This window comes from Eleutherodactylus coqui, chromosome 2, assembly GCF_035609145.1.
Source record: "Eleutherodactylus coqui strain aEleCoq1 chromosome 2, aEleCoq1.hap1, whole genome shotgun sequence".
NCBI lineage: Eukaryota > Metazoa > Chordata > Amphibia > Anura > Eleutherodactylidae > Eleutherodactylus > Eleutherodactylus coqui.
Window position 1 is genome coordinate 299067854 of NC_089838.1, and position 27191 is coordinate 299095044.

Sequence of the window (27191 nt, forward strand, 5' to 3'; positions counted from 1 at the left end):
TAGGTTAAAAGCAGTGGTGCTCAATGCCAAGCAGCAGTCGTAAAAGCAAATAAAATTTTAGGGTGGATAAATACACTATCCTATCAAAAGTATTTAGACAACCCTATCATAGTTTGCAACAGGAACTGCACACTATTGGATATACGGGTTATCCTGCTGCACACAAGCCGTCCATCATGAAGCCCAATGCATGAACCCATCTACAATGGTGCAAGGAGCATCGTCATTGGACAACTGAGCAATAGAAGAATGTTCTATGGACAACTCACATTACTCCATCTTCACATCAGATGTACCTGGGTGTGGAGGATCCTGGGGAACACCTTCTATCTGGCTGTGTTGTGCCAACAGGTAAGTACGGCGGAGGTTCCGTTATAGTCTGGGGATGTGTTACATGGCATGGTCTCAGTCCGTTGGTTGTAGTGTCAAGAACCATGAACACGAAGGTGAACCCTGACATTCTAGACAATAATGTGCTGCCAACATTGTGGTAATACTCTGGGAATGGCCAGCCATACTTCCAACAAGACAACACGCCTTGTCACACATCCAATGCTGTTTTATGTTGGTCTGAGGATATGCATATTCCACGATTGGACCGGCCTGCAGAGTCCCGACCTGAACCCTACTCAACATCTATGGGATGAACTGGAATGTCAGGTCAGGAAATATGAACAGTGTCCATCTTCTTTGAGAGAACTCGCCAGATGTTTGAAGGATGAATGGAGGGAAATACCAGCTGAAGTGTATCATAAGTTCCCTGGTGCAAGCACCAAGTCGTGACCGACTACTAGGGTGATGTCACATCATGCCGTTTTCTTGGCAGACCTTTTTTGCGGGGTGGTTTGCCATTGCCTTCCCCTAACATATCATATCATATGTTAGTAGAAAGTGTATCACGGAGAGTAGTCGATGTCATTAAGGCCAAAGGAGCCCCACTAAGTATTAACAGAGCTACATCGTTGGCTCGTGCGAATGAGAAATTGTTCAGCCGTTCACATTTGCTGTGTAAGTGACAGAGAATGACCGGACGAGCGCAGGTTAAACCGAACGATAAGTGAACGAGCCGACGATGATTTTTATGCCTCCATAAAATAAACAATAAACGAAAAGTGAACGATTCTCCTTTGTTTGGCGTCCGGTAAGACTTAACGATTATTGTTCACTTTCGCTAATTTGAGCGCTAATCATTCCGTCGATAAGGGCTTTCAGTTAGAAGCAAAGCTACATGAGCTATAGATGAGGTAGGCTAATCTATAACTTGCGGGTGGACATCATCTTCATTCTGCCGTTGACTTTATCAGCACTGACTCTACAGCGGCAGGAGATCTACATCAGGACCTTATGGAGCTGATCCCCTGCTGACTGCCCGCCAACCTGAAGACAATTGGCTTCAAACACAAAGCAATGGATTATCTGGTAATTTCTTGCTTATAAAGGCCTGGGACTGTTTTGTCACATGCTGGATTAGCTAGCTCTTGGGTCACATGCCGGATTAACTAGCCTTCGGGGTCACTGGGTGACAAATTATTGGAATTTAATGCTTCTTTCAACCTATGTAACTACTATATATACAACTATGCCCTTGTAAGGAAGTAGAGCCGCATCCTTGATTATTGTGGAAGCCTAAATGTATACGTGTGGTGGTACACCTGTTGTGGGATGGGGATCGGTTCTCAACAATGTAATGCGGTGGTTCTCAGTAGGGCCGTGTCCTATCCGGGATGGTTCCTGGCAGTTACAGCCTCAGTCCTCAAAATGAACTCAGTGGTGTAATGCAAGAGCACAAGGGAGTAAATACACTCTTAAACAGGGAGTTGCTTTCCGCCAAACACTAGTCGGGTGGTGGTGAATGCTAAAAGGAGAGTTGCTGTCTGCCAAGGGAGTACAGGAGTGACACAGGTGGCAGAGAGCAATAGTGGTGCAAGAACCATTATGTGCACCCTTGCTACCATGCATTAACCCCTACCTATAACTTGTGTTGTAGCAAGCATGTATGACTAAAGATGTGACCATTTGACACATTACACACATTTTAGTGGGTTTACTAACCATGTCTCTAAATGCCTGATCATCCAGAGGAAATAGTAGGCCAGGCATTCAGGTATTACCTTCCCGCTGATTGGACCAGAGATAGGGCAGTGCAGTGCGGAAAGTAAGGGCAAGGAAGCCAGGACAGTAAACTACTGGCAGAATTCTCGGCCTGCTGCACACCCCCTCCATGAAAGTGGATTGCAAATAGCAAAGGAGCAGGAGAATCAGAACTTACAGACATAGAACAGGGTGCAAACAGCAGTGAATGAGAAGGTAAGAAGAACCTGGTGTATTATAGAAAACTTGTTCAAAATGCAGGTACACATAAACATCTCTGCAACTATCCCAGGAGGGAGACTACCCATTCCATTTGTTGTAAACCTTATATCCTTATCGCCAAAGAATAAACAAGATGATTACCTAATCTATGTAGACATATATATATATATATATATATATATATATATATTAGTCAAAAACAGCAGTGAATCTCTAACTACCTGTGAAGGAGGGGACAATATAAGAGCGTGAATTATAAAGTGGCTCAGTGCCATAATGCAGTGCTTGATAATTCACAGGCTGCCTGTTTATACATGCTGGGCCGTTCTATCAGAGATTATATCTACAAAACAGAGGATGAGAAGAACTGTAATGTTCGCTAACTGAATGAAAGCTTTAATTTTCAGTGCTGCATCAGAAGAATATCAGTAAGGCTGAGTGTATAGTTGTACGAACAGATATTTTGCAAGGATGAAAATATCCAGAGCTGCTGTGTGCTCTGGATAATAGATTGGAGCCCTGAACAGGGGGTCATCCTCTATTAACTCGTTATTAAAGGGGTTGTTTAGTTGTAAACTACTGATGGTCTGTCCTTGAGATACGTCATAAATAGTAGATTGGTGGGTGTCCATCGCCTGGGACCCTTGCCGATCAGCTGTTTGCTGGGCTGATGCACTCGTGCACCAAGCTAATTTCTGCAGAAAGCAGGCAACTTAATTCACACTGCAATGGCCTGACTTGGTATTAGAGGCCATTTACTTCAATAAAACGTGGTCTGCAATACCAAGCCTGACCACTGCAGTGCGAATGGAGCAGTCTGCTTCCAGCAGAAATCAGCTCAGTGCAGAAGTACATTGACCCAGAGAACAGCTGATTGGTGGGAGTGGGAGACCCCTGCTGATCTACTATTTATGACCTAAGGATAGGTCTTCAATAGTTTACAACTGGACAATCCCTTTAAATTAATTAGACAATACCTTAAATGGGTTATCCCAAGATTTCAACTTATCCCTTATCCACAGAATATTGGGCCCTACTCTTATTAATATATATTTATTAATGACCTGGTAGAAGGATTGTGCAGTAAGATACCAATATCTGCAGATGATACACAATTATGCAAAGTGATTAACACAAGAGAGGATGCAAGAGGATTAGAAGAGGATTTGGATAAATTGGGGGCCTGGGCAGAAAAGTGGCAAATGAGGTTTAACACTGATAAATGTAAGGTTCTTCACATGGACAGGGGAAATACATGTCACCATTACACACTAAATGGGAAACCACTGGGGAACACTGACATGGAAAAGGACTTGATTTTAGTTAACTGTAAGCTTAACTGGAGCAACCAGTGTCAGGCAGCTGCTGCCAAGGCAAATAGGATCATGGGGTGCATCAAAAGAGATCTAGGGGCGCATGTTGAGAACATTGTTCTTCCTCTTTACAAGTCACTGGTCAGATCACACATGGAATATTGTGGACAGTTTTGGGCACCGGTACTCAAGAAGGACATATTAGAGCTTGGCGGGTACAAAGGCGGGCAACTAAAGTAATAAAGGGAACGGGCGGACTACAATACCCAGAGAGGTTATCAAAATTAGGGTTTTTCATTTTAGAAAAAGAGATGGCTGGTGGGCAACCTAATGACTATATATATATAGATATATCAGGGGACAATACAGAGATCTCTCCCATCATCTGTTTATACCCAGGACTATGACTGTAACAAGGGGGCACCCTTTACACCTAGAGGGAAGAAGGTTTCTACACCAACATAGAGTGGGTTCTTTACTGTAAGAGCAGTGAGACTATGGAACTCTCTGCCTGAGGATGTGGCGATGGCGAACTCACTAAAAGAGTACGAGAGGGCCCTGGATGTCTTACTTGAGCATTACAATATTACACATTATAGTCAGAAGGGTTGGTGATCCTGGGATTATTCCGATTGAAGTCAAAAAGAATTTTTCCCCTTAAGGGCTTCTACCCACTAGCATTTTTTTAAACTCTGTGATATCACTGCATTTTTTTCAATGGGACTTTCTAATGTTAAAATCGCATCGCACAAAAATCGCAAGTTTGTGCTTTTGTGATTTTTGCACGATGCGATTTTAACATTAGAAAGTCCCATTGAAAAAAATGCAGCGATATTACAGAGTTAAAAAAACACTAGTGGGTAAAAGCCCTAAATTAGGAAAATTGTTTTTTTTCCCTTCCTCTAGATCAACATTGGGGGGTAATATACTGAACTAGATGGCCATATATCTTTTCTCAGCCTAACATACTATATTAGTATTTGTTGGGGTCTGGTGTTCTATTCATTTCTAAAGGACTACTGAAGACTGGAGTCCCATACTTAGCTCTGCCTTCAGCAGTCCTCTAGAGATGACTATAGAGCAGAAGTGCACATGGAAGACCACCACTCCATTCATATGGGTGAACATCGAACTGCCATTCCGATGGTCGTACCCAACTAACCAGAAACAGTGGATAGGCTAAAAATCCTGGAATAACTAGTCATACATACAGAATTACTGTTCAACGTAGTATTATCCTATAGTTTCTCACCTCTGAAGTGCTGCTTTCCAAAAAGGGTCCCCCAAACATGGCTGCCATCCAGTCACAACCGGAGATGAGCAGTGGTTTATGGGCCTTTATGCTTCCGTCATCCAGAACAAAAATGACATCTAACGGTGAATAATAAAAAAGGTACAATGTAAGAGGAAAAATGCTTCATGAAAAGTAAAAAGAGCCAATTGCATCCCAAGATTTTGGACAGACCCCGTTAAGTCCAGACTAATTCTATTGACTTGTGGGGGTGTCTCTGGCTGCAATTGGGATTTTGGTATGGGAAAATGTATGCCGCACCAGTGGCCACAATATAAGGACATCTACTGAAATTGCTCTATAATCTATTTGGAAGTATGTTGGTCAAGAATTATAGGTTATTAGTCATCTCTTCCTGATTTAACCCCAGATCAGTCAATTCTCACCAGAAAAGATCTCTTTTGCCAGACATTCCTTGATGCGATTGCTCCTTCTGACATGGAAAGCTCTAGTGATTTCTTGGTTCATGAAAGCTTCTCGATTCAGGATATTTGCCACCATCATACGCAAGTCAAACACCTCCAAAAGTTCAGCAATGTGGGCCACCTCCATCAGCTCAGGCTCTCTTTCATCCAGTCGTCCAGTGTATAAATATTTCAGCACAGCTCTGAATGGTCCAGGCCTGACGGAGCTGTCCATCTTTACCACAGTTACCCTTCTGGCCCTGTAGCCAGGAGGTTCCTCCAGAACTCCACTTCGTATGCTTTCAAAAGCCCTGCTCCACCCTGACAAATCTCTATCTCCTTCCCTTCCCAACGTACCATCACTGGCCGAGGTTCTCATTCCTCCTCCCTCAGTTTCTCCAGAAGCCTCACAAGCATCAAAGCTAGAGGCACGTAGAAGAGGATCCCTGGCTTGAGATGGTGGATCTCCATCCTCCATTAGGAAAAGGTCACAGAATTTGGAGGAAGCAGTGGAGAGGTAGATGCGGTGGGCATAGATACGAATCCTTTCTTGGACCACCAGCACCACATCGGCACAGGATGCTTCCTCTAAAAGGTGTCCTGGATGATCTTCACTCTGGACAGGAGGATCAGGCACTATCATGATAGGCGGAGGGGGGCAAGGAGGAAGAAAAGGGGCTTGCGGTAGAGGTTTGCGAACACTTCTCAAATGGGACTTCCAAAACTGTAAGTGGCGACGAGATATGAGAGCTGATCGGATTGCATTATCAAAGACTTCCTTGATGCCACATTGCGCCACCACACTGGTTTCGTAATATGGAATGCCAAGTTCTTTGGCTACTTCCCGACCTTTCTCAGGTGGAAGAATCTCTTGAGGACGAATTGGCCTGAAAAAAATTAGGAAATGGTTATAAGAACATCTAGGAAACCATATAGAATGTAAGCTCACTGCAGTAATTGCACACATATACTGTAGTTTTAACAAGTACTACATATCATAGCAGAAGGGGGATTCAAAAGACAGGGCCACCAGGAATATCTTTTGAACAAAAAAGATACAAGTAGGAAACTTTGTAGAACACTTAGATGGGTGGGGAAAAACTTTCAGCCATTTTGATGGCAGCATCTTAGATTCAGCTCAATAAACTTCATTGGGGTCATGGAATACATGATTTAGGAGTAGAATTTCATCAGAATTTAATAGGTGTAGTGATTTTTTCAATAACTGTCCCTTATTTTTGAGTTATGGATGATGTTATGTTGAGGATTAGTTGAATTATGTGGTATGGAAAACAGTAATTGCATGACTTTTCAGGTACCCTAGGACACCATTAACAATACAGGACACAACTGAGATTATCCTGATTGTCGCTAACAGAAGCTCACATGAGGTGGCCGAGGCCTTCAATCAAGAAACTCCAGGAAGAAGCCAGTGAATGCAGGAACTGATTGAGAAGTTCAGGAAACTGGTAGGTTGCAGGACACACCGAGAACTGGTTGTCCAAACAGTGTTTCCGAAACCCAGGTGTCGAAACTGCATGCTGGCAGTTTTCATGAAGAGTTCACAGAAGAGCACCAGGAGTCTGGCACTGGAGCCTGGCGTGAGTCAACCAACGGCTATGATCCTCAAGACACACGAGTGGTAACAACCACTTCTCAGTTTGCAGTTTCCATTTATTGTAGTCTGGAGTCTGAGATCAGGTTGCCTCGCACTTGACCTTCTGTCTGCATGACTATGTACAGATGTATTTACTATATGAGAGAAGCCATGGCCAGCCAGGTACTTCTTCACAGGTGGAATGAAGATGAATGGCTGCCCTTGCAATACAAGAATGGTTCAAAGTCCAACAGAACAAGAGGTCCTGTGCAGGTGACCACACTGTCATGTCTATATGCCATATGAACAGGAGTTGTCTTCCCTTAAAATAAGGGAAACTGAACAAACTATCATGTTATACCCCAATGCTCTCTTCTGATGTGGATCAATGTTGAAGCAGGAGAACCTCTCTGCAGCTGCTGCAGCACTGTTTGCCTCCTGGTTATTTCCCACTCCTCTCCTGTATACTGGGAATTCTCAATTAGAATCTAATAACCAAACTGCTTTATATTATTTGATTCCACCACTGTTATATCATTGTTAAGGCATTCACCCTGCAGGATAAATAAGGTGTCACTTTTTGAGCATGGTTTGGTACATTTGCAGCAATATCATTTACGGCGCCTTCACACTTGCGATCGCGATATCACTGCGGTTTTTTACCGCGAATGTCAATAGGACTTTCTAATGTTAAACACACATCGAACAAAAATCGCAAGCTTGTGTCTTGCGATTTATTAACATTAGAAAGTCCTATCGGCATTTACGCTAAAAAAACACAGTGATATCGCGATTAAGTGTGCAGGTACCCTCAGGGGTACTTTTTATGTCTATACATAGTGAAGCATTCTGTAATGACATTAAAACATTTTTTTATATATTTTTGAACATTTAACAACTTTTTTATTTTGTCACTTTTTTTTAGTCCCAACGGGGGACTTGATCATGTCATTAAATGAATGAAACGTTCTATTATATATAGGAATCAAATTAAATGTGATTGCATCAATAATACACTGCAGTACTTCTATACTGCAGTGTATTATGATTGTCATTGTAAAACCGCCTCTGGCAAGGCATAATAAGCATACATATATACAGAAGACAGACTTGGGGACTTTCGCCCTGATGGGGTGACAGAGGGAGCCTTCTTCCTCTGTTTAACTGATTAGATGCTGTGGTCTCTATTAATCACAGAATCTGAGGAGTTAAATGACTGGCAATGCAGTTATCTGCAATACCAGCTATTGCAGCACAGCATGACCTCTAAAATACAGCTGAGACCCACTGCAGAAGGCGCAGGCACAGGGTTACTATAGAAAATCATAGTTATCTGCATTGCTCATATAGTGGGAACATCCTAAGGGTCAAGATGAGTCCATTGCATTTCATTTCTATTTAAAGTTTTTGTCCGGCAGTGTGTCTTTCTGCAATGAAGTGAGCAGTTAAGCCGAGAAAAGGCCGATCTTTAGCGCTGCCAAGCTGCCTCTCATTCTGCACTCAGTAGAGCCCCAATGAGCTGGGACAGGTGTAAGGCAGGAGCTGATGACAGTTGGTGGTATTAGGTGGTAGGCCAGCTCATTTCACTGGTCATGCCAACTCACTGATGGATTGGCACTGATATTAGATATTAGGTATTGTAATTAGAGATGAGCGAACGTGTCCGTAACGGACACATCCGCACCCGGACACCGGCTTTAGCGAACACTGGAGTGTTCGCGCGTAAGTGTCCGGGTGCCGCCGGGGGGCGGGGAGATGCGCGGCGGCGCGGGCGGCAGTAGCGGGGAACAGGGGGGAGCCCTCTCTCTCTCCCTCTCCCCCCCGCTCCCCGCCGCACCCCCCCGCGCTGCCACGGCGGCCCCCGAACTTTTTCGCCCGAACACCGAGGTGTTCGCAAAGTTCGGTGTTCGGGCGAAAAAGGGGCGGGGCCGAACGTGTTCGCTCATCTCTAATTGTAATGTAATTGCACATAAATACAGGACAGCATATTGAAGTGTTGCCAGAGGTTTCTATATCTATTGTAGAATAGTCAGACTAAACAACAACCTAGCCAGAGGGCGTCGAGCGCGATTCACTGCTTCCAGATCAGCATAGCGAAGGTCCAGTTGGCATCCAACCAGAATGACAGGTGCTCGGGGGCAGAAGTGCTTTATCTCCGGGTACCACATAGTTTGGACATGCTGCAAGGAGTTTGGGTTTGCAATGGAAAAACAGAGAACGACGACATCTGACCTATAAAGACAAGTGAAAGAGCATGAGCATGATACAACAAGGTGTGTGTAGTATACACCAAGAATGTACAGCAGGAGGTGCCGAGGTAGCTGCCATACCAGGGCCCCGACGTCTGAGGAGGAGGCCTGAACACCCCTGCGGCACATAAAATACACTAGTATTATAAATGGCTGATTTTTCGTAGAGAGGACACTTTAAAAAATGCACTTAGGCCAAAATTGAGAAAAAAAAAAGTAGATAAGAAAGGAAGGAAAAAGCAACAAAAAAAAGTTCACTTAACCCTTTCCAATCCACTGTCTGACGTCTAAAGACATTCCGATTGAAGGCTGTACAGCTCCGATGTCGGAAGATGTCCGGCACAGTATTCTTACTGTATATTACTGGCCACTCTGTTGTCGGGGGCCTCTCCAGCATGACGCATATCGCAGTACTGGCTCTAGCCAGCAGATGGTGCCATTGTATAATGGCAGATAGAGAAAGCCCCCTAGGAAACCCTGAATCCAAAATTGGATTGCAAAGGGTTAAACTAAAACTTCACTCTGGAGTCACTTTAAATAATGCAGAGTTATAAATGATAGGGGGCTTGGCCTGGCAAGATACATGCCTTAGGTGTTCAATTGTGTTGGTGGTGCCAATGAGAGACACAAAGTCTTGCAAGAGCCGTTATAGTTTAATATTTGTCCTGGATAATAGAATGCCGCATTATTCCTTTAAGGATATACCAGGGTGTCGCTTAAAGGCGATGGAAACCTTTGGGCATGACAAATCGTACTAAGTCCTTGCAGACAGAATGATGCACTTATCTGTTCTTTGGGGGGACAATATTACAGCTGGCCACAACTTCTCCAAGTGGTGACACTAGATTTCGGATGGTTTCAGAGGCTTCATTCCTAAAAAAGGGATTCTCATTGGTAGAGCTTTGTTTTAATAAATCGACCAAGTCGTACCTTCCATATGCAAATCGTCTGTCTTTATGGTGGTCTCCGAATGTGTCCCAAAGCCTCAATGACACACTGACATCGTCAACGACATCGCGAGAGCGCTCTAGCACCTACGATAAGGAGAAAGAGAAAGACATTAAAGAGAGACTCCATGATGACCACTGAACCAAGTGCCAGGCAGGAAGGCAAGCAAGGCCCTACAGAACTAGCCCCATCTAGAGACTCTTGACCTATATCCCCAACAGGGATGGCCCCGAACCTATTTCACAGTATCCCTGAATATTTCACCTATTATAGCGAATTCTGCTGGAATCTATGTATGTCCCAATGGAGCCAACAGTCTGCTACCCTACGTCCCATCTGCACAGAAATGTTACTAATCAGTTGCCTTTTTGGGATCAGTATACACAGTATGGGAAAATGCACAATGAAAACCCATTACAGTCTCCATGAAGACGTGACCTTGGTTTCATTGGATTAAGTGTCTTTAATGACACCAGTGCCAACCTTTATGCCCCCTTCTTCAATGCCTCTCTCCCATGACAATAGATGTAAATGAAGACTTACTTCTTGGCACACACGGTACTGATCTATGGCCCAGACGGTTGGCACATGTGTGGCTAGAAGCTGGTACTGAGTCAGGGTGGCATTACATGCCCGTGCACAGATCAGGCGAGTCTTCCCAACAGCGTTGTCTCCGACCACCACACATTTTATCGTCTCAACATTGGGACGCTCATAATCCATATCAGTGTCCAGCAGCTGGGATCTTGGTGGGAAGAAAGAAAGACATAATGAGGGTGGGAGGCGGATTTATATGGGATCGTACTATTCTGGTGTGTATGCTAGAGGCGTTCGCTTACATTGGCCTAGTCTAGTGCAACCTGCCATATAGATTCCACGTTCAACAACAACGGAAAATACAATTGCTTGAGCAATGCAGAGGAGGTTTGGATCTGATCCCAATGCAGCAGCAATAGTTAGAGACTACTGCAGTAAACCTGGGGTGCACAGAAACGCAGGAAGCAGTTGGGGGCGCCATCAAGATAGTCATGTTTTTCATTAGGATATGCCAGTCATCCTTGATCACAGCCAAATAGATGAGGACTCGTGAGGATGTGCAGCCGTAGTAGTGGTGTAACCCAAGTCTTAAATGTTTAGGACAGGGCAGTACATAGAGCAGAGATGGCCCTCATTAATAAGTGAGGACCCCTCAAACCATCAAACCTTCCATCCCAGAATGGAGGACCCAGAGCGTGTTGACCTTACTATCACCTCTGGCCCTCTGGACATTTCCCCTCACTTGTTGCTGTGAGTTTGGATGGGGGAAGTTTCTTCCCCTTCACCAGCTTTTCAAACTTTGCATCAGACCGCAGGAGTTTGAAAAAAGCCGCTGGAAGATAGGTGCCGCCCGATCTCCCCTGCACCATGCGTTCACTATGTGCGGGGAACATAGGGCATGTCTTATCGTTTCTCGGCCGTAGTATTCATGGCCCAGAAATCCCAATAGTAAAAACCAAACCACAGAACTTTATAGGTCACCTGTGGCCCATCTGACACCAAAAGTCATGGCAATACTCAAACTTTAGGCCAACCAGCCAATGTCTTGATGAACTGATACTTTTCTGCTAATTTCCAGTGACCCGGTGCCTGAGGAAGCCCAATGGCCCCTCTGCTATATAAGACGACACTGGAATTGGCAGTTTATATGTTGGGGCTGTGGCTGCAACAGATTTTGCACTTGGCCAACGAGCTTGAAGTTGCGTCTCAGCCTCTGTGGTTGGGCTACAGATTACGTTCTTGGAAATGGCAGATCAGGCGTTTCCTAGAGGCGGTAGAAGGCATCGTGAAGGGATATATATCCATAAGCATTAAAGCGACCCTCCAGGCCAGGGGAAGCAAAGATGACCGACTCACTTCTCTGACTACCTGATGTGCACTGTGTATTAGTATATATCAGTAGTCCAAGACACTACATGCTGCTCTGATTGGGCAGCACTGCTCGTGCAGGCAGTACTGGTTAATCAAAAGCAGCATGTAGTATCTTAGGCTAATGATGTACATCAGGTACATCTTTTTTTGTCCAGGCCTGGAGGGTCCCTTTAAATCCCCTCCATAGATAATGTGCCCGACTGATATTGCTGGTTCATAGCCAGCTGCAAACTTAAAATAATATAATGGTTATTGATTGTTATCTGCTTTATTATTCAGCTGCAGGGTGTAACCCGACAAGGACGTCCTTATGTTTCTTATTCCAAAAATGGCCACTAATGCTTGAGTAAGAACATGAATTAGGGTCTAAGTGACTGGCAGAATGTGAAGGGCCCATTCACATGGGTGATATCACGCTTGCCAATGTGCGACTTCCCTGCAGATGCGAGGCGTTTTTATTTCAAAACCACTTTGCATCATTTTAGGGAAGTAGCAGTCAGCCATGGCGGACGAACGTAGAGTTCTTGCCATTGTTTTCAATGGGGAAACCTTGCATTGCATCGCACCTAGCACGTGGCGCGATGCTGCCGCCGGCCTATTGTACACAATGAGCGATGCGAGTGCACGCCCAAAGATAGTACGTGCTGAGATTTGTCTTTTTCATATCGCAGAAAAAAATGGCGCACAAATCTTGTGTGAAAACAGCCCTATGTTGCAGCATGATTTTTTTTCAAAAACACTGCCGTTTCACTCGCAAAAACTACACGGCCAACTGCACTGGTCATGGAGCATTGTGAGTGAAATAGTAGTTTTCCAGCAAAATTACGCAACCACTGAATTTAAAAACTACACTTTTTTCAGCTTAATTGGTCCAGAATTCCTATTATTTTCTTAATTTATCTTTATAGCATTATGTCCTCAGTATTTTTGATGCAGAGCTTCAGATTGTTCAATTATGGCTGTGACCACTATTGGATGCTTGCTGCCTATTGCTGAACTCGTACTATTGAGTTCAATGTATAATCAGTATGCAGTAAGCTCCTAAGCTCCCCCTAGTGGTCACTGCATGTAGACAGAATAGTGACATTTAAAGGGGCCTTCCAGGCAAGAATCACTGATGACCCACTCATAGAACAGGCCAACAACAGTCAATCGCCAGGGACCCTCCAGCCAGAATCCCCAGCGATTAGCCTACCACCAGTGCTATGGAGCAGGACGCCACCCAGAGGCGTAACTTGAAGCTCCCGGGCCCCGATGCAAAACTTGTAACAGGGCCCCCAACTATAATGCTTTACTCATATTACTGGGTTACCTATATGGAGAAGAGAGGCCTTATGGGCCCCCTAAGGCTCCTGAGCCCGGGTGCAACTGCATCCTCTATAGTTACGCTCCTGACGCCACCACTGGGACCGGTAGTGGCAGTGCCAGTCAGCTCCACTCTCACTGAAGTCAACGTGATCCGAACCCTCCCGATACACCTCTGTGTCCAACTCCAGTGTCGGAGATGGAAGTGTCGGAAGTTTAATAGCCGACTTCAGTTCCCATTGTTCTCAACGGGAGTGAAGCCGCCACAACGCCTGGTCCGCTGCAATGATAACAGACCAGCCAAGAGCCAGGACCCCGAGCAGCAGGCCCCCAATGACCAACGCTGGCCTCCAACTGTCCCCACCCAGTAAACACCACTTTTTTTTTTTTAATTGAACAGTTTTTACTGAGTTTTGCGACAAGAAAAACAAGGTGCGGAAACAACAAGCCTCCATAACCGTGTCTACTGTGTTTACTTCTGGGTTATCCTATTTTTGTATGTGAGAAAAAGGAGGCTCAACTTTTTTTTTCTTGCATTTCTTTACCGTGCCCCATGCCCCATGATTTTGCACACATAACGTCTTGAATGGGCGACTCACCTGAGAAACGGCACTGAAATAGGTCAGGCTGCAAATTATTTTTACACTATAAAAAAATGCATGTATGAATAGCCCCATTGACTGTAGTGGCGCCCTGTGCGGGCCATGGGCACTCAGCTGCACCCAGATGGGAATTACATCCATGTGAAGAAGCCCCGGATCTCGGGTCAGACAAGTAGGTGTAATGCTCCGAAGAAAATCTGGATAGCCTGTGCACATCTGCATAACAAACTACAAGTCTCAGAATCCAATATACTCATCTATACCCTTATTACATGTACAAATGTAGGAGAGCTCATGCAGCTGAGAGGTGCAATGAAGGTGAAGCAAGTTTTTCCATTGGCACAATGGTTATAGAGGTTGTGCTTATACTCAGGCCTTAGACTCTGAAGGGGCTTTATATGAGGAAATGAGTAGTATAAGGGCCCATTCACTTAATAAAGTCCTTATACTACCCTGAATGGGCCTTATAGCAGGAGACAAGTAGTATAAGGGCCCATTCACTTAATAGGGTCCTTATACTACCCTGAATGGGCCTTATAGGAGGAGACGAGTAGTATAAGGGCCCATTCACTTAATAGGGTCCTTATACTACCCTGAATGGGCCTTATAGGAGGAGACAAGTAGTATAAGGGTCCATTCACTTAATAAAGTCCTTATACTACCCTGAATGGGCCTTATAGCAGGAGACAAGTAGTATAAGGGTCTATTCACTTAATAGGGTCCTTATACTACCCTGAATGGGCTTTATATGAGGAGACTAGTAGTATAAGGGCCCATTCACTTAATAGAATCCTTATACTACCCTGAATGGGCCTTATAGGAGGAGACAAGTAGTATAAGGGCCCGTTTACTGAATACTCAGACCTTACACCCTGAATGGGCGTTATATGAGGATACAAGTAGTATAAGGGCCCATTCACTTAATAATCAGACCTTAGACCTTGAATGGGCCTTATATGAGGAGATGAGTAGTACAAGGTCCCATTCACGTAATAGGGTCCTTATACTACCCTGGATGGCCTTTATTTGAGGAGACAAGCAGTATAAGGGCCCATTCACTTCATACTCAGACCTTAGACACTGAATGGGCTTTATATGAGGATACAAGTAGTATAAAGGCCCATTCACCTAATACTCAGACCTTAGACCTTGAATGGGCTTTATATGAGGAGATGAGTAGTATAAGGTCCCAATCACTTAACAGGGTCCTAATACTACTCTGAATGGGCTTTATATGAGGAGACAAGTAGTATAAGGGCCCATTCACTGAATGCTCAGACCTTAGACCCTGAATGGGCCTTATATGAAGAGACAAGTAGTATAAGGGCCCATTCACTGAATGCTCAGACCTTAGACCCTGAATGGGCGTTATATGAGGATACAAGTAGTCCAAGGGCCCATTCACTGAATAGGGACAGAATAGGTCCCATTGAATTAAAATGGTGCATTCAGACATGCTATTATTTACGTGGACCAATGATGCACGAAAAAAAAAAGACAATAAAATCACACCATGTCCTATTTTGTCCATTTTCATGGACCAAAGCCGCCTGTGAAAGTCTGGGTGTGTAAAAAGATGCAGCGAATATGCATTAGTGCATCCATATTCACAGTTTTTTTACGCACCTCGTTCTCTGTCATTGTGACACCATTGCCATCACTGGGACCTTCCTGCATTTTTTCTGCACGCCTTGTGAACACGGATGCAACACGGACTTAAAAAATGCACCTATGCACCAAATACACAGCAAAAAAGGTGCATTTTTCACGTACCAAAAATTGCACGCTCCCGTGTGAATGAGCCCTATAGAACACACGGTAGGTAGAAGAACCTGCTCACATTTTGTAATGAGTCCCACCCAGGAGCTTCAAGTTACCCCTTTGGCTATTACAATGTATTCTGATAGTTTTACATAGGACTGCAGGTAAGTGCACTGCACAGGTAAAGAATAAGGAAGCCTATAAGACTACAAGAACCAATTCAGCTTCATCGCAACATAAAACTATAGTAAATAGCGTAATAGCTCCACGACTTTGGTTCTGTACAGTAAGAAGACATAAAACGTGCCACTAAATCCTTACAGAGGCTACGGATTAAAAAAAAAAAAGTGTCACAATTTGGAGCTCAGCATTTATAAGAATCAGGTCATAGTACGCTGCAGAATACAGAGTCCCCGGGGCACGGAGCCTGGTTAAAAAATAATAACTTTCTCGCCCCATTTAGAGAATCAGGTCACATTCTTGTAACTAAAGGATCAAAGTTGAAGAGTCTGGAAGCGGCAGCGCCAATGCAGCAGGAAAAAAAAAAAATCACACGATGACTTCAAGTTAAATGAACGGGCACATATTATTGTACATTTTTGACATTAACGTTACCCCTCCGAATAATTACAAGTGCAGCATGCAACATAAATGACAAGACCCCAGATAACCCACATCCACCGACGTCACACACATAGCTGATACTACACCCGGTAAGGATTGTCCCATACATGGCAGCCATGATGTCACCCGTGCATCCTCTCTGCAGATCGGAAAATTGACAGGCCAAGGCTATAGATATATGTGCCTAGTGTATGCATATAGCCATCTATACCCGTCCATGTGTGCCCGCCTTCATAGGGCACACATGCCCAAGGGATGGAGATGTGTGCCTATAGGACCGATGATTTGTGTCTATTGCTAAAAATAAAAAAAAATTCTCCTCGCAGATGTAATAGATCTATTTGTGAATGGGATGGCACGACGTGCCCGTTCTGTCACATTACCAGTGTGCCAGGTTGTATGTGTGTGGTGTATTAATGCGTGCAGCTGTCTGGATGCATCTGTCTACTGCAGCGTGCAGAGCCCTGTGTCATTACGAGAGGGTCTTTAGCCGTGATGGGCGCAGGTTGGTTGCGATTCCTCATTTCCAGCAAGGAGGTGTGTGTATGTGTATATGTGTTTCCAATGAAGGGGAGGAATTTATTAGAACCGGAATGGAAAGCCGTAAGCGCCACCTACAGGCGCCATCGTGTAATTAGATCTTTTGGAAAATCCAGCTGCTGTGATGATCAGCATACTCTTTATTTAATATGCTGACGGATATGGAAAGAAAAGTGGCATCTAGAATGGGGTGAACAGGCGCTGAGATGATATCTGTGTGTCTCTAACGGACGCGCCGGCGGATTACGGAAGCGTCGTAAATCCGTAGTGAAATCATTAGAGCGACTGCAGTTGTCATACAGAGATACTAGGAGGACGTAATGCAGAGAATTAGATGGCAGCAATGTCTACTAGGTTAGGGATCCTTGTTTATTATAGTCGGACTATGCAGTCATTGTGGAAGGGCGGGTGGGGGCAGGTATACCTTTCCCCTTTTCATTTCTCCCTCTACGAATGACTGCCTGTTTACTCGGGCCAAATTGTAATTCAGTTTTTACGCAGGCAGAAACTGAACGACTAATGCATTTAGACTGGATGTGGGTTGGAACCGGTATCGTTTCTCCTTAGGGAGAGCACCTACAAGGTGTGAGGAGACTTATAAGGCCATGCATGGTTCTCTGGGAAATATGCAAATGATAAGATGGAACAATGTCTCTACAGCACCACCCATTGGAAGGCAGCATTCCTGCAAGTCAATGTCAGACCTTTTAACAGGACTCTTCTCCCGAAGGAAGAGATGACTATGTACAGACAGCTGTTTCGGGGTGACACACATGATCGTGTCCGACAGCATTAGCGCACTCCATCATTGTGATGGGTGATGAGGTGCACTTAACAGACAAATATAGAGCAGACAGCGCTTGAAAATTGCGGCGCTGGAAAGTACCATCCAGCGCAGAGATCGAACGCATGTCTGCGAGGTCCCATTGGGAGCATTATACCGCTATTTAACGCAGCGTTTTAGGCCCGATGTCTACGGGAAGAATTGGATTTGTGGAATTTGCGCGTGGCACCAGCACGTGAGATCTGCAAATCTGAAGCATTGGGCGTCCGCACTTCATTAAACACCTGCAGATTTGTTTTTATTTGATTTGCGGATGCCACGCGGGGATAATAAATCGCACCATGATCCATTTTACCGCGGATTACGCACGGATGGGCTCCATTCATCTCTATGGGAGCTTACGATCCGCAGTGCATATGCAAATACATTTGTGGATTCACTGCGGATTTGAAGGTTAAAATCAATTAGGGAGGTGGGGGAAAGGCCGGGAGGTGGGGCTGCAGATTTTTTCTGCGCGGAAAAGCAATAAAAAAATCCGTTTAATGATGAATCGCAGTGCATCCGCTGCGGAAATACGCATGAAAAAGTCACGCGTGCCGTTGACATGAGGCCTTAGGCTGGGTTCACACGGCAATTCCACCCGCGGCTCCCAATCCGTTGCAGCCAAGCCACACTGAAACTGTGGGGCTCTCCTGTCTTTTGAAGCTGCGCTTATCCTGCGGAAACCTTGCGGTTTTTCGATGAGGCCAAGCCGTGAGATTTCTGCTGGATTTCCATTCTGTGAGAACCCTGCCTTTATCGTGGTAAAAAGCGACTGTGTGAGAGAGGCCTAATCCTCATCAGTGGGCAGTAGGCTTCCAGCTTGGCTAATGAGAGGCCTACAGATGTTTGTTCAAAAAGGTACAGTTTCTCCTTAGGGAGACACCTAGAAGGTCTGAGGAGACTTGTAAGGCCATCCATGCTCTTCTGGGAAATATACAAATGATAAGATAGAAGAATACTTCTACAGCGCCACCTATTGGAAGGCACCATTCCTGCAAATCAACGCCAGACTTTTTTTTACAAGCCTTGTAACAATGATTGAGAATTATGAGCTAAAGCCTGAATTTTCCCCAGAAGGAAAAGATGACCATGCATAGACAGCTATTTCAGGGTAACTATCCCTCATCAGTGTACAGTAGGCTTGCTAGTGAGAGACCTATAGATGTGAATCAGGAAGGGTATTGTTTCTCCTTAGGGAGAGCACCTAGGAGGTGGTGCTGTAGAGGCATTCTTCCATCTTCTCATTTGCATATTTCCCAGAGGAGCATGGATGACCTTACAAGTCTCCCCAAGTTCTAAGGTGTCCTAATTTTTTTCTTGGGAATAGGAGCAGATTTAAACATAGGATACATTTTAGAAGATACGGACATTCTTTGGAGATGAGACAGATGGCAGTACGGTTCAATGTACAGAATCCATGTGGCAATGTCAACACTTAAGATGGTGAGGCTTGCATTCCAAGAACAGCATGTAATTATCCTTTTTTTTTCACTTGCGTGGAACGATACCCTCTTACGGAGATGTGCGGTTAAAGTGTCATGAATGAGAAAACTACATTAATTAGTGCAACAGTTCAAAGATGGACGAAGGTCGTGTGAGAACCAACCAAAGGAGCCTCGGCCACACACCAGCTGGTCTGACAACATGATTTATTGATCATGGAGGACTCGTGGAATGAATTGCCTGCAAAGTCAGCATTTCCATAGGATCTGTACACACACCCCCACATGAAGATGCAAAACGTTTCCACAGGGGGTATCACAAGTATTAACTTACGATCACAAGACTACACACATGGCAATGAGTCAGGTGATCTTAACAAGTGCTGACGGCATGAATGGAGCCTTCATTGTGTCAACTGTCACAATGGATGAGACGAGGATGGAGGAAACTCTTCATGATCGCACGTTTTCCAGCCGCGCCACTTTGCATCAGCATTTTTGCAAGCGGCACATAGGTAAGACCCTGGCTTTGGCTCATAAATCCCCATCATTATTACAAGACCTGTTAAAAGGTCTGACATTGACTTGCAGGAATGCTGCCTTCCAATAGGTGGTGCTGTAGAGGCATTGTTCCATCTATCGATTTGCATATTTCCCAGAGGACCATGAACAACCTTCTAGGTGCTCTCCCCAAGGAGGAATGATACCTTTCTTGACTCTGGTCTGAGAATTGCACCAGAACCGATTTTTTTTTTTTCGCAGATGTGAACAGACACATTGGGGCTTATTTACTAATCCTGTCTGAAAAGTTAGACAGTGCAAACTATGACAGTCCTAAAAGGTGCCAGATTTATTACAGCGACTCATGCTGAATAGTAAATCTGTCAAGTTTTATGACCTTCAAGTTTATACCAACTACTACTTGGCTTAGTTTACACAAAAATTGAGCCTAAATGTTAGCACGGTCTATGGCGCCATTTAGGCTATGCCCCTCTTTTTTTTTCACTGTCAGACACAGTGGAAAAAAAGTGTTTTAAAGTATCTAAGGCACATAGTAAATGTAGTACAAAGCAATCAATGCCAGAAAGCTGTTGACTTGTCAATACGAAATAAGCCCCACTGACCTAACGTGTCCAAGTTCAGTCCTCGTTTCAAACTCTGACAGAACTCAGACATTACAATTGTCCATGTGAATAAGCCAACCGTCCTGTAGGGCGATGGCTGCCATTATTATTAGATAACATCAGCTAAAAAAAAGCGTGATAACCATAAGTATATTATGAAATCGCCATATATGCAAGTTCCAGCGCCGCAATTTTCGAGCGCAGTCTGTTGTATTTTTTGATTTAGCGCACCTCATCAAAACAAAAGTAAAATCGTGGCAAAGTCGGGGGCGAGTGTGAGAGTGGCCTAAGGGTCCTTTCCACTCACTGTCCTGTTTTAGCAACAAAAAAAAAAAACACTGCAGTCTACGCCATTTTTTTCTGTTAAAAAAACCCACAAAAAACAGATTGAAAGGAACTGAACTGAGCAAAACTATAGTTCAGAAAAGTTTTTTCCTGTTCTGCCTCTCCTGTGATGCCATAGCAAAGCTGAAAACAAAAACGCTGCTATACCTCACCCAACCTGTAGACAGATGTGGCGCTGTTTTTTTAATCCAAGACAATCTTTTTAACATTTGAGAGCATTACAGATGAAACCTGAAACCCCTTGATTGGTGATATAGCCTTCTGCCCACATATGACCACCCCCAGTCACCCCAAGTCTCATCAAGAAATACTCATACTGCAAAATGCTCTCCACTGCTGCCTTTTATGCCACCCCGCACATTGTCAGCGCCTGTCACTCACACTACCCGGACGGGCTTATCTCCATTCTGCACCTTCTAGTACTGTCACAGCCAGCCTGAGCATGTCACATACCCACCTTGTGCCAGTCATAGCACCAGGAAATCCCCCCTATTACTCACATATCCATTTAGTCTGTGACCTCCGGCTCCCAGGTTGCGTTCTTCTGCTTTGCTCTGTTACACAACTTTATTCCTTTGGCCTTAATTGCATGCTTAGTGACATTGGAGTTTCCTAACTTATCTATTTAATTATGCCCAAGTCATGCCATCATAGGTCATCTAGTTCATAGGAGAAAAAAACAAAAAACTATGTATACAGAGTAGTTGGCACTGTGAAACTTTTAAAAAGGTTGTCTAGTATTAGGGGGGGGTGAAGGGCCCTCTTTTTTTTTTTTTGAAACAGCGCCACACTCTTGATCATAGGCTGCATGTGGTATTGCATTCACTTGAATGGGGATGAGCTGCAGTACCACACTATGCCAATGGACAAGAGTGGCGCTATTTCTGGACACAAAGCAGACTTTTTTTTTCAACCCTGCACAATCTCCTTAATCAAGCAAGTGGTAAAACAAGTGGTAAAACAGTTTTACCACTTGCTTGATTAAAGGGGTTGCTCAGGGTTGAAAAAAAAACAATTAAAAAAGCCAGCTTTGTGTGCAGAAATAGCGCCACTCTTGTCCATTGGCATAGTGTGGTACTGCAGCTCATCCCCATTCAAGTGAATGTAATATCACTTGCAGCCTATGGTCAAGAGTGTGGCGCTGTTTCAAAAAAAAAGCTGGCCCTTTTCCCCCCCTAATACTAGATAACCCTTTTAAAAGATTTACAGTGCCAACTACTCTGTATACATTGTTTTTTTTCTCCTATGAACTAGATAACCTATGATTATAGATGAGCGAACGTACTCGTTTAGGGCGATTTCGCAATCGAGCATCGCTTTTTTCGAGTAACTGACTACTCGGGTGAAAAGATTCGGGGGGCGCCGAGGGTGAGCGGGAGGTTGCAGAGGGGAGTGGGGGGGGGGAGAGAGAGAGAGAGCTCCCCCCTGTTCCCCACTGCTGCCCCCCACTCCATCACGCCGCCCCCCGAGTAGTCAGTTACTCGAAAAAAGCGGTGCTCGATTACGAAATCGCCCTAAACGAGCACGTTCGCTCATCTCTACCTATGATGGAATGACTTGGGCATAATTAAGTAGATAATTTAGGAAACTCCAAGGTCACTAGGCATGCAATTAAGGCCAGAGGAATAAAGTTGTGTAAATAGAGCAAAGCAGAAGAACGCATCTTGAAAAGCCTATCTGTAACTATCTGCATGCCAACAAAGAAGGCCCATACAACACTATGTAATCCAAGGAATTACAGCTGCGGAAGACCTGTGTACTACAAAGGCATACTTCATGCTTCACAATGCTAAATCCATTTCAGGTTCCCACCTAGAATTTACCATTCATCATACTGCTGTTTTGGGCACTTCAGAAACTAGCGTATTAAAGAGACTGTATCCTGCATACTGGGCCCACTGGCGTAACTATAGGGGATGCGGTTGCACCAGGGCCCAAGAGCCTTAGGGGGCCCATAAGGCCTCTTTTCTCCAAATAGCCCAGTACTATGGATAAAGCATTATAGTTGGGGCCCTGGTACAGATTTGCATTGGGGCCCAGGAGCTTCAAGTTACGCCTCTGCGTTAAGGGGTTAAGAGAATTTGGGAGACCCCAAGATAAACTTTTGCACCCAGGCCCATGAGCCTTTAGGTATGCCCTTGATCTGGGCCTATAGGATCGTGCTTACACAGGCATTGCCAGAGCCTTAGGTTAGATGGCACCCTGTGCAGAATTTTTTGTGCTTCCATTGTGAGAAAAAAAACACACACATTATCTATATATCTATCCAATATCTATCTATCTACCTACTAACCTCTCATATCTATCTAGCTATCTATCTCTCATATCTATCTACCTCTTATATCTATCTATCTCATATCTATCTCTCATATCTATCTACCTCTCATATTTATCAATCTAATATCTATCTATCCCATATCTATCTACCTATCTATCTATCTCATATCTATCTATCTCATATCTATCTCTCATATCTATCTACCTCTCATATCTATCTATCTCTATCTATCTCATATCTATCTATATCTATCTACCTCTCATATCTATCTATCTATCTATCTATCTACCTCTTATATCTATCTATTATCTCATATCTATCTGTCTATATTTAATATCTATCTCTCATATCTATCAATCTAATATCTATCTATCTCTCATATCTATCAATCTAATATCTATCTATCCCATATCTATCTACCTATCTATCTATCTATCTCATATCTATTTATCTCATATCTATCTATTCGATAGGCAGCCTGTCTGTATTCTGCTTGTGCAGAAAGCAGTAAGGTAGCAGCATACCCAAACTGGAACAGCTCTGTGAATAAATACTGTACCAGAACTAAGCTCTTAAACACTGCACCAAAAGCAAGCTTAGTACATAAATACAGCACCACAACCAAGCTCATAACATAGATACAGTACCAGAACAAAGTTCATAACAAATACTGCACCAGAATAAAACTCAGTACATGGATACAATACTAGACCCAAGCTCATCACAAATACCTTAGCAGAACTAAACAATTGTGTTGTGGGGGCGATGATGAGCTGATACAATTGCCTTGGAACATCAGAGTGGAGGAAACAGAGCCAGGAGGAGGATGATTCATGTAATTCCTGCCACATGGAGAAAGAAGATGATCATCTGGCCAGGCAGACCTAAGGGCCATTTTACAAGGGACGATCTGTGGGGCACAGATGCCTGACCGGTTGACTCAGTGATAACACTGGACAACAGAAATGCATTTTGAAATTTTTTCCTTTCTCAAAATTGTTAAACTACCCTAATTTTGGGTCGAGAAACACGAATATGACAACGTATTGATATACTAATCTCAAATCGAAGCACTAAAAATAGGCTTTGAAGTTCCTTCTTTTCTGAAAATAACCAAACTACCCTAAAATTGGGTCGGGGAAATTGAATGTGACCTTATATTTGGTTTAGTGGACCTAACTCTGGTTTTATAGATACACTAACTTCAAATAAAGTGCTTGTCCTGATCCCCTAACTGGGTACCGAAATATCGGTGATATGCAGGCTTTATGATTGGAGGAATTCAACATTTCTGGGCAGAAAATGTCACCCCACCGCACGGAACAAACATTTTCTGAAGAGTTTTTACAATTACGTGGCAACCTGGATTCTAACCTGAAATTACGAAAAAAAACAGAGATGGGGTGTTGGCGGCCCCGTCTCCAGTGGCTTGGTTGCCGCCAAGGAACACAAGTGTTATGGGAGTAGGTCCCATTTCTGAGGGTAGTTTGGTGGCAGGGAGTACTGATCGAGGCGGAAGTGTGACGATTGGGGCTCAGACAGAGAAGGACGGAGAAGCGGTTCGATTAGATGATAAGGCGAAGGATGAAGTGTATGTGTGCTTCGAGGGATTGCTTGGGGGCGCACTTAAAGAAGGAGGTGAGAGAGAAAATTTGGAAAGACGAATACGTGGAGATTTTCTCTTTGCTCCTGTTGGAGAAATTTAATTTAGACAAGGGGAAAAGGTCAGAGTCTAAGAAGGAGGAAGAAGAGATGGCGTTTGATTCCTCAAACGTTTTCTAATTGGCTTCAAGCGTTTGCCATCCTGGCGAGAGTGATTGGAAAAAAGTGCTGGAAAATTGTTCGGCTCTTTTCTGTTATATGGATTCGATAGGCGAAGCTTATAGGACTTATGGGGATAAGCGTGGCTGCGCTACGACGAACAGTTTAGTCAGCGCAAAGCGGTCTGACCGAATATTCAATGGGACCACAAGGATATTAGTTTATGGCTGAAAGTGATGGCACCTACTCCCTATGGGCAGTCCTTTCACAGGGGGGGGCGCGGTCTGCCAGCACCAGCAGCGAGGGAAATTCCGCTAATTCAACGGGAACATCAGGAAGGGGCAAGGCAGGATTTTGCTGGCAATTCAATGAAGTCCAGTGTAAGTTTGGAGCCAGCTGTCGTTTCAAGCACAGTTGCTCTATTTGTAACGGGCAGTCACATGGAGCCGTTATTCCGGCGGGGAACGGAGCTGGTGTGGATGATAAAAGGGAAGACGCCAGTGAAGGTTCAAGAGATGGTGCCATTTCTAAATAGATACCCGGATAAGGAAAAGGCGCATTTGTTATTTTTAGTTTTTTCCAAAAGTTTTCATATCCCGGCACCAGGACATAAGGTTCCTTTTTCGTTTAAAAACTTTCTGTCAGCGTTACGTTATCCGGCTGTTGGGGCAGAGAAACTGAGGAAGGAGATAGAGTTGGGACGTATGGCAGTGCTGTTCGTTTCCCTCCCAATGCCAGGTTTAGTGGTATCCCCGTTGGGTTTGGTTCCCAAAAAAAGAACCTGGGAAGTTTAGGTTGATTCGTCATTTATCCTATCAGAAGGGGGAATCTGTGAATGATGGTATAGACCCTGACCTTTGTTCAGTGGTTTATACGTCATTTGACGAGGCGGTAAAATGGGTTTTATGATGTGGAAAAGGGGCATTAATGGCAAAAACGGGTGTGGAATCGGCATTTAGGTTACTTCCAGTGCATCCGGAGAGTTTATGGTTATGTTGTTGGGAAGGGAAGTTTTTTGTGGATAGGTGCCTTTCCATGGGATGTTCCATTTCTTATGCCTATTTTGAGGCATTTAGTTTCTTTTTAGTGCGGGTAGTTCATGATATTTCAGGTTTAAAGTCAATTATCCATTATTTGGATGATTTTCTTTGTGTTGCTCTGGCAAATTCTGGGGTGTGTGCCTCCCTTTGAACCACAGTGCAGTGTGTTGCCAATCATTTTGGAGTCCCATTGGCACCCGAAAAGACAGGCCCTGTCACTTGCATCAAGTTTTTGGGGATCACAATTGATACCGAAAACATGGAATGTCGTTTGCCGGAAGATAAGCTAACATCGTTACGGCAGGATTTGCTGGATGTTCGACAGGCTAGGAAGGTTACGCTTAAAACTTTGCAATCATTGTTAGGGAAACTGAACTTTGCCTGTCGAATCATGACGATGGGCCGAGTATTTTGTCGCAGGATGTCTAAGGCAACAGGAGGTGTGAAAGCAGGACATTATTTTCTGCGTGTGACAATGGGAATGAGGGCAGATATGGATGTTTGGACTAAATTCTTGGATCAGTACAATAAGAGGTCATTGTTTCAGGAAATATTAGTGAACAATGTTGACTGCGAATTGTATAGGGATGCGGCAGGGGCAGTGGGCTTTGGTGCCTTTTTTAGAGGGCAATCGTGCACAGGTTTTTGGCCGGCATTGTGGGTAAAGCGGGTTTGACCAAGAATTTAGAATGGAAATCCGTTGGAATTATTCCCTATCGTGGTGGCGGTATCGTTGTGGGGACAATGGTTTCAAAATAAAAAAGTGCGTTTCTGTTGTGACAATCTAGGGGTGGTGCAGGCGATTAATTCTCTGTCGGCACAGTCGCCTCCAGTGGTAGATTTGCTACAGCACCTGGTGTTGTCTTGTCTTTCGTTGAATGCGTGGGTGGTTGCCGAACATTTACCTGGAGTTGACAATTCTAAGGTGGATTCCCTTTCTCATTTTCAGTGGGATCATTTCCGCTCCTTGGCACCGGATGCTGCTGTCCTTGTCCTCCAGAATTGTGGACTTTGGGTCAACGTGCAGCTGAAGGTTTAATCTGGAGTTCATTGGCACCTAGTACCGGGGCGGCATATGAGTGTGTGTGCCAAGAATGGGAAAGCTCGCTTGGTAGGGGTGCAGGAATGCAGCCGGAAGACGATTTAACTAGGTTCTTACTGCGCTTTTTAGGGGACGCTGCGAATAAGGGGTGGTCGGTGGCCAAGGTAAACCAGACGGTATCGGCTCTGGCTTTTGGTTTTCAGCTACGGGGTTTACATGACATTACCAAAACTTTTTTGGTTAGGCAGGACCTGAAGGGGTTCAGGAAGAGAAAAGTGCCTAAAAATGTGAGGCGGCCCATTACTTTTCATATGTTAGAGGACATGGGGGCGTGTCTGGATAAGTGTTGCAGAGATTATTACGAGAGATGGCTTTTCCGATGTGCTTTTGCATTGGCCTTTTTCGGAGCTTTTAGGTAGGTGAACTGGTGTCTCCCAGCAAGACCAGCAGGGGTGGATTGGCGTTAAGGCATGTACAG

At 44.3% G+C, this 27191-nt stretch overlaps 1 protein-coding gene across 3 annotated transcripts in view; it reads right to left on the minus strand.

The window, feature by feature from the left end:
- The window catches only part of RHOBTB2 (Rho related BTB domain containing 2), a 66723-nt gene that overhangs the window by 10338 nt on the left and 29194 nt on the right, over positions 1-27191 (minus strand). For 2 of the 3 annotated variants that reach the window (XM_066593442.1, XM_066593441.1), the window contains 5 exons: positions 10659-10860; positions 10098-10201; positions 8965-9150; positions 5304-6208; positions 4879-4997 (listed from right to left, as the gene is read on the minus strand). In XM_066593442.1, the coding sequence (XP_066449539.1) occupies positions 4879-4997; positions 5304-6208; positions 8965-9150; positions 10098-10201; positions 10659-10860 (1516 nt within the window). Of the gene's footprint in view, positions 1-4878; positions 4998-5303; positions 6209-8964; positions 9151-10097; positions 10202-10658; positions 10861-16422; positions 16781-27191 lie in introns of those variants that run through there. The other variant, XM_066593443.1, reaches the window with a different exon arrangement.